General features: G+C 36.9%; 2 protein-coding genes across 2 annotated transcripts; both read right to left on the minus strand.

The window, feature by feature from the left end:
- Positions 1-218: 218 nt before the first annotated feature.
- LOC109240163 (expansin-A7-like) lies at positions 219-1777 on the minus strand. The gene is made up of 3 exons (XM_019406799.1): positions 1570-1777; positions 1129-1438; positions 219-882 (listed from the first exon to the last, which is right to left on the minus strand). The coding sequence occupies exons 1-3, from the start codon at positions 1739-1741 to the stop codon at positions 570-572; spliced, it is 795 nt and encodes a 264-aa protein (XP_019262344.1). The 5' UTR covers positions 1742-1777; the 3' UTR covers positions 219-569.
- A 932-nt stretch (positions 1778-2709) lies between these two features.
- Positions 2710-9808, minus strand: LOC109240164 (PGR5-like protein 1A, chloroplastic). Its single transcript, XM_019406800.1, has 11 exons — positions 9503-9808; positions 6736-6845; positions 6519-6615; positions 6317-6417; positions 5844-5900; positions 5671-5747; positions 5168-5219; positions 4547-4657; positions 4368-4465; positions 4201-4276; positions 2710-2976 (listed from the first exon to the last, which is right to left on the minus strand). The coding sequence occupies exons 1-10, from the start codon at positions 9705-9707 to the stop codon at positions 4207-4209; spliced, it is 978 nt and encodes a 325-aa protein (XP_019262345.1). The 5' UTR covers positions 9708-9808; the 3' UTR covers positions 2710-2976; positions 4201-4206.
- Between the last annotated feature and the right edge of the window lie 269 nt (positions 9809-10077).

Consider the following 10077-nt stretch of genomic DNA (forward strand, 5'->3'; position numbering starts at 1 on the left):
TTTCATACATCTCAAGTATTATTTAATAATTTTCTCTTGATAAATTTACATTGACTTCTTGAGTAGACAGACCCCCCACTCTTAGGGTTAAAGGAAAGACCAAAAATCAGAATTTGTGTACCATTATTAGTGGATACTTCATAATAATCCGTTCTGGCAACTTATCTTCAATGGATAAAAAGAGTATAGAGAATACCTTATTTCTAACCCTGAGGACAATCTTTAATGTGTGTCTTTATTTTCACTAATTGAAATGCCACAGCGTGGAATCTTACAAAACTCGAAAGAGAAATTATAGTAGTAACTATATACAAGAAATGTACAATCCTTTCAGCTGTGAAAGACTAGGTACAACATCTTAAAAAAAAAAAAAAACTAAAAGACTGCTGTAAAAACTATAGCACCACTCCTTCGGGGCGCCTAGATAGTAAAAAGGAAAAAACTAGTGAAAAGCCAAGAAAAGCGGCCTTTGATTGAGGCTCAGGATTACTAGAGGCTTAGAGGAAAGTATTTAAAACTCACTGACCCGAGTAATATGCATTAGCCAATATTTATTACTCATTATATGACTAATGGAAGTTGACTTTGGCTTGGTAAGTCATGCCTACATGCCAATTAGAGGGTGCAACATTGTAAGCCATAATAGTCTCATAATTTGTGTAGGAAGTGAGCTTGAAAGAAAGAAATTGTCCTGCAAGTGTTGCAAATGCCTGGTAAGAAGCTCCCCAGTTATGACTCATGCTTATCCACCCTGTTTTGCTTCCCTTTACCCACATGCTTGCCACGTCGCCACCTCCAGCGACGTTCATCACGTATACCAATAACCAGTAACCGTTTCCTTGGAAAGCGAACCGAATCCCGCCTTTCTTAATGCAAGGTACCCTGCAATCACAAAAAAGTAGTATTAGAGATGCAAAAAATGATAGTACAAGATTAGCTTTAGAGGGACAAGTTCAAATTTTTAAGAATTTCTTAAAAATTACATTAGTCTGAACTTTCAACCTACTGGTTGATGATGGAGGTACTCTATTACTAGAGGAAGCTTGCTCGTCCTTAAAATTAATTTTTAAATATTGATTTAGAAAAAGAATAAATAAGTTTTATTTTTACGCGTTGTAACAAACGTACCTGCGATACATAACGGGGACAATGCCAGCTTTCCATTGAGCAATTTTCATGAAAGCAGGTTTAGCCATGTCAAAGTGCTGACGTGGCGGGTTGCACCAGCCACCATGGTTGGAGTCTTGGGCCCAATTGGGTGGGCAGAGATTTGTGGCTGTGACGGTGGTAAATCCTTTGTAGCAAAATTTAGACTTCACACACTGTATTTGGAAGCATTGCCCACATGAATATCCATTGCTAAATAGCACTGTGCTCAATGCTGCAGTTGCTGTACCATAACCAGAATTGAACAAATTCCCATATCCACAAGCTCCACCTGCAATAACGAGCTAGTCGAATTAGTTACTTGAAAAATAAGGTAGGTTACCTGTTACAATAAGTTAAAATCCAATAATTGTCTGACTTAGTTTGGAAATGAGGGATAATTGATTGACTAGTGTAACGCACCCATTGTCTCAGAAGCAGTCTCGTCTCCGTAGAACGTGGCATAAGCAAGCTTCCAAGGCATGGCTTTAAACTTAGGGGTGGTATAGTAGCCAGAGGCTATTGCTTGGTGAAAAAGTGCCATTGTCGCAATGAGGAAGAAACTCAATCTCCATCTGCAGTTGAAAGATGCCATTGTTGCTTGTTTCCTAATGTTACACTCAGAATATTTTGTTATGGCTTAATTGACTTGTAACTTAGGCCTTTTATAGTTTGAGTTTAAGTAAGGAACAAGAAAATGTAGCCTTCGTGCCCCCACGAACATGTTAGGCTATAAAGTCAACTTTTTTGTTATAGAATAGAATTTATTTATCTTTATACCACGTAACAAAACTACAAGGTTTGACATTTAATTTGCTTTTGGCAACGTGCGAGCAGGTTTTATGCTGTTGTGTATAGCCGTACTTTTTGTTAGATTCATTTTTTTCTTAACAATAGAAATGTTCTAAGAATGTAGGCTAACATTGAACTTAAATTAATTTGAATCTAAATACTCTGAATTTTGTAATGAGTAGTTGCATTGGCCATCCGACAAACAATTTCAAGAAATCTTGAAGGTTAGAAGAAATAGTTAATTTAAAAATAATAAGAGAGAGTTTGGTATGCATGGATACGTGGCAAGTAGAATATGGAAATCAATAAATTCAACGTTCATTGCAGCAGAATTATTCTTTTTATTTTTATTTTTTGAAGATGATTAATTATAGTCAATGGCGGATTCAAAATTTAAAAACTGTGAGTTCTGAGTTGAGAGAGTAACTTGTAAAATGTTTATCTAAGTCAATCTATACTTGCTTTTGTGCGCAGACATAAACGGTTTGACTCTAATTTTCTGAATACGCGCACTCATGATTGGATCCAAAACTGACTCTGCAAATTATTTTGGCTATTTAGTGGCATTCAAAGAAGGGAAACTCAGAACAGGGGCGAAGCTACATTTGTTAAAGGGTGGTCAATTTATCACCCTTCATCGATATATATGTAAAGTGATACTAGGTTTTTGCGGTATATAACATATACTAAATACCCTTTATCGAGGAATTTTTTTCACTTCTTTCAAGTTTGAACACCCTTGAGGAAACTTCTGGCTTCACCACCAGTGACTGAAAAAAAACAATTCAACTCTATTCAAAACATTCATATGATCACCTGTGCTTTTTGAGTTAAATTTTGCCTGTTGTATATACATGCATAATATACATTACTTAACTACATATTGACATGCTGCAAGTTGCAAAGCATCCACCATTTAACATAGGGAAATGTTTTTGTTTTTACAAATTGCCCTCAAAATACCCATGATATGATCTCTCTCCCATGCAATTGGTGTCAGTGCAATCTGTTTGCAGATGTCACCAACGTAGAATCGCCCTGCATTGTTTACAAGTAAACTTTTCAGTAACCAGGATGGTTTAACAGTTAGCATCATCCTATACCACCAAAACTACAAAGGAAAAAACATGATCCAATGTGAATGTTTTAGAACTTCAGGAGATAGTAGTAAGTGTTGAGTCCCGGTCGGCTCAAGATGGGTAACTTGGACTCCTTATATGGTTTTTAGACAATCCTCTTCTCATGAGTTAGCTTCTGAGGTTGAGTTAGGCCAAGATTCATTTATCAAAGATATCAGAGTCGGGCCCCCAATGTTGAGCCCTTAGGATAGATTGTTCACTCTCCAGTTGGCAGGTCTTGGCACACGGGGGTGATGGAATCCCACATTGGAGATGGATGGATTCCTTGTACTCTTTATATGGCTTAGGCAATCCATTTATCATGGTATCAGAGCAAGTCCCATCTCACTATTTACTCAATGTTGGGCCCCCATCTTATGTTGTCCATGCTCCAATTGTCCGGTCCTAGTCCTGGGCGTGCAGGGGAGAGTTGAGTCCCACATCGGCTCAACATGGGTAACTTGGACTCCTTGGTCTTGAATATTACTCACCTCATGGGCTAGCTTTTGGGTCTTATGGAACAAGCGCCGTTCAACTAACATCTTCTAGATTGAGAATTTAGTATAGAAAAGAACTATACATAAAGATGCCGCATTCATTAATCTCTCTCAGTACTTCACAGCCAGTAAAGGTTCAGAATTGGTGAAACTTTTCAAGTGGTATGCATGTTATGTGGAAGTACAACTTCTTAACCTTTAATTTATATTCTATTTTCAAAGTTAGAACAGTGGAATCACAATTTTGTTGACAAAAGAACGATCTACTGCTACTCAACTTATCCTAGTCTTAATCATCAGAGGGTAAATAGTTTAGTTTCTTAAATCTGATGTCAGGAAAGAACTACGCAACCAAAAGTCCACTCTCATCTGCAACCTGCAGGCCGTCTTGCAAACTGGTCATTAACAGTCCTCTCGGAGGACAATAGAGCAATGAAGGGTCAGCTTCTTTACATCTATATGCTTTTTAGATTTGGCATTGCGTCTTATACTGTCTCGAACTGTTAAGTTCTCAATGCAGACAAGCAAATAAGCTAAATGGTTTGAATAAATACATGGCTAGAACATATATAGATGATAACTTATTTTTTGTTAAAAAATAATCATCTTATGTTATCGTCCAAGTAACAATAAAAGAGTATATGTACCTAAACTCATGCACTACTTCCTTCCGGCAATGTGATTAAACGTGTGCCAGAATCATAGACCATATCCGTACCACAACTGAGAAAATTATAGCAATGGTTAGACGATGGAGATATAGATAAAGTAGAGAATGATGACAAGGTTTCTTAGAAGATACTTTTGGACTTACTTTGTGCATTTCACTTTGTTAGTGTTACCTCCACTAGAAACAGATAATATGGTACCGAAGAAGGAAGTGTTTTCTGTTCCACAATTCGGACAGGGGCCCTGAAATTTAAGCTTATCACGCATTAATTTCAAATAAATACAACCTTTACATCATCATACACAAAGCTTATGAACCTATACCTTCAAGATCAGAAAATCTTTAATGATAGCGTTTGTAATTGTAAAGGATAGCCACAATATGAAGGGCAAAGCAGCGAACCACGTGAATATGAAACTGAACGGCTCCGGAAGCTGCAAATATACGAACCACAGTGTATCTTTTAGTGATGGAGAGAAAGAAAAGGGATCAGAGTCAGTTTTACCCAGGGATGGCGAGGAATCATTAGGACAAGCAGAGACAATCATAGACAGATTAGAACTAATTTTCAAGGAACCAGTTGAATTCTTATTTCCAACATGTGCATGAATATAAATATAGTACCACATATGCAGACTTTGCACAAGAGTAGTAGTAATTATTAACTCCTCTCACAAAGATTAGGCGTAATTACCAACACCACTGGTACTTCAATTCCTTTTGAGAAACTAGTTTGAACTCCTAATTTACCATATATTGCCTCGATTAATACATTCAGAGACATTCTGCTAAGCTATTTCAAATCCATCTAGAATCGCCTCCCATGTTAGTATTGTCTCATGCTTTGAGATATTCCAACTTCCTATCACTTTGCTAAAGCTAATGAACATTCACAAGTTTTTGATCAAGCTAATGCAGAATATTCTGCACTTAATCACTTTTACCTCCAAAAGATAGGTGATCTCAAATCCAGTGATGTCGTCGAGGAAGAAGAACCTGTAATACAGCAGCCAAATAAACTATGTTAAAGAAAATTGGGAGTGTTGCTTTATGAACTAAGAACACAAATAAATATGGTGCTATCTTTTTGCCTTCCCTTTTTTTTGACACGAAGTGTGAAGATCATCAAGATACAAGCAAGAAAGTTTAAGAATGAACTTATAAAATTGATGGAAACATTAGGGTCAGGCAGAAAACCCTTTAAGAGAGCTAGTTATCCTTATTTTTGAAGTTGGATGTCTGCGTTTCTTCTTCTTTTACTATCTCAAACAATGGTCCCGTTCCCAAGGAATAAATGTCACATTATAAACACAGATGCGAGAAAGAACAACCTTCACACTTTCTAATACAAGTTTTCTCCTTTTCTTACTTCCTAAAAGCTCAAAAGTAAACATTTTTTGTGAAGCAATTGTGAAGTTGTACTGAGAGAGAAAGAACTGCTACTCACAATCCAAGCGCAACAACAGCTGCGGGGACATTTAGCAAGAACATCCGCAGATAATCCACATAAAGGTCACTATAAACCTGCAGTAAATTTGATCAAAGGCATAATATGAGTATACATAATGGCAAAAATGTAGCACGTCCTCGTAGTGCAGATGGAAAAAATGAAGGACAAACCTTTCTACTACGGAGACTGCACCGTGGACCCTCAACCACAATATCACTGCCATCCATCTAGAAGTTAAGAGATAAAAATACAGAGAATTTAGAGAACACCATAAGAGAACAAGAAAAAAGTAGCAAAGTATTTCTAGTATGGCCATGTTCATAGGGACAGTAAATAGAAGAACAGCCTTTATTGTGATAATCGAATAACCCCATATTAGTTACCAGTCAAACTTAAAAGTAGCCGATAAGAAAAGAAAGTACCAGATATTTGTTGATATTACAGAATCTGAGCTTATACCAAGTAATCAGTCACTTTATTATACCAACAAGCAACAGTATCAAAATAAAAATTACTTTGCTCTTATTCTTCTGGTATTTTTTGTATGTAAAGGGAAACTTTATAATACCAAGCTAATACTCATCTGCTGTATTACATATCAAACACTAATATATAAGAATATGATTGACCAATGGGAAAGCACCTTAAGTTTCAACTTCAGCTTGTCAAACTCTTGGTCGGTCATAATCGGATTCCCAGATACATAAGCCATAGAAGCTTCCAAAAATCTCTGTTCATCAGCACCTACATTGATAGGAATTGATGTCATGTAAGCTACTTAAGGGCCCAACATAAAAACACCATATTTTGAAAATTTTGACAATTAAAATGAAATTGTTCTATACTTAGCATGACAACGCTGCTCCCTTCCCACATTAATTCTTCCTTGAGGTTATCAAATTCCTCATTTGACATGATGGCCTTTCCTTCATAATAGAACGACTGTAGTACACAGCCAAGACAAAGCCATTCAGTTTTGTTAGAAGGGGGAGTGAGAACTCCTCAATCTCAAGAAAAGAGAAAATATCAAGGGAATGGAATAGAAAAGCTGGACTTCATTACTTGTAGCGCTTGAAGAAACTCTTGTTCCATTTCCCCCATAGATTTCTTCCCCTTCCCATCAATGCTACAATACTGCAAAATTTTACTGTCCTCATCCTCTTGGACCTGACCTGAAAGTAAAAAATGAGGTTTTATGAACGTAATATGGTATTGGCCACCATAAAATGAATAAATTGGATAAGATCCAAAAGTTAAATGAAAAAGAAACAGAAACCTCGGCAAAAGATTATTTCAGTTTGTATGATTGACAAGTCTATAAATCTCTTTCTTTGTCTCAGCATTGTTTCGTATTTTCCTTGTATTTAAAGAGATATATATACTAAACCCAAGTAAACCTGAAGGTGGCTGAAGGCTTCATTGCATCTATAGTTGAAGGTGCAATGAGGTTTTTTATTTTATTAAGGCCATAAATATAGAAAAGATACTATGGTGTAGGATAAGTAGCAAGTCTTTCTTGAACATGCTTAGGCACAATTGCCAATTTTTTTTACTCCCGTTAAATAATTAGGTTGACGGTGAAACACTTTCCTTTGCAGCAACCTTGCCTCACTATAAATCGATCACAGAAAAATGTTTATTTTCCTGAGGTGCAGAGATAAGAATGTGAAATCTACTTGAGTAGACTGCAAGACTGGATGGTAATTCCTTTTGGAAGCTTCCCTTCTATTCTCGGCCTTATTTGTTTGCACTTAATGGAGGTGTGAATCTTAATCATCCAGATCTCAGACATTAAGTGCCTTTATTTTTAAAGTCTGAATCTTAATTATTCAGATCTTAGTCATGAAGTGTGTTTGTTTTTTTTACTTCACAACCACTTAATGGGTCTGAATAGTTCTGTATGATTAAGATCTGTAACATAGACTTAATTTCATTAAGATGCTATCACATATTCATTATTAACTGCCGCCACCGCCTACTATTATCAACTACCACCATGCCACCCCCACCACCATACTCAACCACCACTACCATGCCACCACCACCACCTCCACCACCACCACGTCACCATAATCCTCAATCATAGCCGCCACAATTATCGACCATCACCACCTACTATCCCCACCACTCTGACCACTATCATTCTCACCCACAATCTAACACTCATCTACCATAACTTACCACCCCATCACCATCAACAACCACCGCCAGCACTGCCCATCATTATAACCTACCACCACCCACCCACCACCTTCCTCAGTCACAACTACTACCACCACCCGCCATTATTAACTATAACCACCCACCACCACCATCCTCAATCATAATTGTCACCGCTACCATTCACTACTAGCTACTAGCATGAACCACCATGATCAACCAAAACTACCACCAACCACTGCCTCTAACCGGCATTCACCCGTTAGCCATCACCACCAACAACTATCATATTTTAAAAACTATATATTATATTGATAGAATATTAGATTAGTTAGTATTTCATTTGAATTTTATGTTTATTAATTTTCAAATAAAGATAAATTTTATACATTTAGATGTTAAAAATCAAACAGTCTTAATTATTTCTATTCGGATCTTAATACACATCTTAATATATTCAGATGTGTATTCAGATTCAGATGTCTTAATCTTAATACACATCTTGATATTCAAATGTGTATTCAGATTCAAACGTCTTAATCTTTAAAAAAACAAATGAGGCTGCTATTAAAAAGCCTGGCTGTAGGATGATTGATCAGAGTTACTCCACTTAAAACTGTCATCAGAATTTATACTGAAACAGAATTTGAAGTAAAGCCTATTTTTCACTATTTTGTATTATGAGAATTCATCATAAATTGGAAAGTTTGGGACCAGCAATGTGAGCAAGCTCACACGGGCATATATAATTTCTGTCTTAGCTATCTCATTATTCTAGCTACCGGAGATCAGGCATCCGCTTCTAACCTGGCTGGTGTTACTTAAGTAGTGTTTCACAATCTACAAGCCTTTACCGCTCTATGAATGAAAATCAGATATTCTCATTTACCAATACTCCGTTTTGCTGAAACAAAATTTGAATTGAAACGTGGCATCAAGCTAGAAATATTGAACTTCTTCATTCTCACAAGACCTGTTAGAAGTAGTCAATTGAAATGCTCTTTTTCTGACAGCAAGTAAATAGAACTGATTCTTGAGGAGAGTCTACATTTACAATAAGGGTGGATAGAGGCGGAGTCAAAATTTCAACTTTATGGGTTCTGGATTTTAGAACGATGATTTCAAGTGCTAATAACTGGCTTCTACTTTTAATATTTGTACATATTTAATGAAAATTTTAACACAAATACACTATTTGAACAAAAGCTACTGGGTTGTGCCGAATTCATTGTCGGGCTTCTAGCTCTGCCCCTGATGGTGGATAGAGGCGGTGCCAAAATTTTAACTTTATGGGTTCTGGATTTTAGAATGACGATTTCAAGTACTAATAACTGGGTACTAATTTTATATTTGTATATATTTAATGAAACTTTTTCACAAATACACTATTTGAACAAAACCTACTGTGTTCTACAGAGCTTCTAGCTCCGCCCCTCAATATTGGTGGATAGAATTAGGGTATTTGGTATAGCCAAGATGGTATTTTTGGCCAATATGGCAATATCCCTAAAATACAACAACGCCTAGTGTAGTCCCACTAGTGGGGTCTGGGAAGGGTAATGTATAAGCAGACCTTACCCCTACCCGAGGGCAGAGAGGCTGTTTCCAGGAGATTATCCAGTAACCATAATTATTAAATAGAATCCAAGATGAAAACTTAAAGCCTAACCTGGCTGATCAGTAGTGGCCTTAGGGGAGAGAATCAACAACCTTTTTCGAATAGATAACTTTCTACTGGCACCAAAAGGGATCAATGGCAGCCTCGGCGAAGAAGAAGATGAAGCAGTTGGTAGTGAAGCAGAAAAAAATGGTCTTTTAAAAGGGGCATGAAAGAGCCGAGAACTTGTCATACTGAACCCAAGTTTGGTCGCCATTTAATTTTGTGACGGCCAAAATGATGGTGGCGTATGTGAAGAAAAGAGAGTAAAAGGAGCAAAACTGTGAGCATTGTAGAAAATCTTGGAATGTGATGGTTATGGTAGAGGAGAAAGAGTGGCAACAAATGAGAGCAATTCAAGATAAGGTTAATGTGTGGAGGGAAATTAATTGTTTTCTGTCATTATATATTTACCCTTCAAGTAAATCTTCTTCTCAGTTACATTAGTTATTGATGTTACAAAATCTGCCATGTCACCTTCCTGTGGTTCAACACCAGAATCTAGGAACGTACATTTGCTTGACACGTGGAGGCTTGTTCTGCTCACGTGTTTGTCACGTGGGATTGTTTGCCCAATGGAATTCTCG

This window comes from Nicotiana attenuata, unplaced genomic scaffold, assembly GCF_001879085.1.
Source record: "Nicotiana attenuata strain UT unplaced genomic scaffold, NIATTr2, whole genome shotgun sequence".
NCBI classification, from domain to species: Eukaryota; Viridiplantae; Streptophyta; class Magnoliopsida; order Solanales; family Solanaceae; genus Nicotiana; species Nicotiana attenuata.

Coding starts and splice junctions, on each gene's coding strand:
- LOC109240163 (XM_019406799.1), bottom strand. CDS start 1,741: ATGGCATCTTTCAACTGCAGATGGAGATTGAGTTTCTTCCTCATTGCG. Junction 1,439..1,569: donor GACTGCTTCTGAGACAATGG/GTGCGTTACACT, acceptor TCGTTATTGCAG/GTGGAGCTTGTGGATATGGG. Junction 883..1,128: donor GTCCCCGTTATGTATCGCAG/GTACGTTTGTTA, acceptor TTGTGATTGCAG/GGTACCTTGCATTAAGAAAG.
- LOC109240164 (XM_019406800.1), bottom strand. CDS start 9,707: ATGGCGACCAAACTTGGGTTCAGTATGACAAGTTCTCGGCTCTTTCAT. Junction 5,901..6,316: donor AGCTGAAGTTGAAACTTAAG/GTGCTTTCCCAT, acceptor CTTAACTTCTAG/ATGGATGGCAGTGATATTGT. Junction 4,658..5,167: donor AGATCACCTATCTTTTGGAG/GTAAAAGTGATT, acceptor GTATATTTGCAG/CTTCCGGAGCCGTTCAGTTT.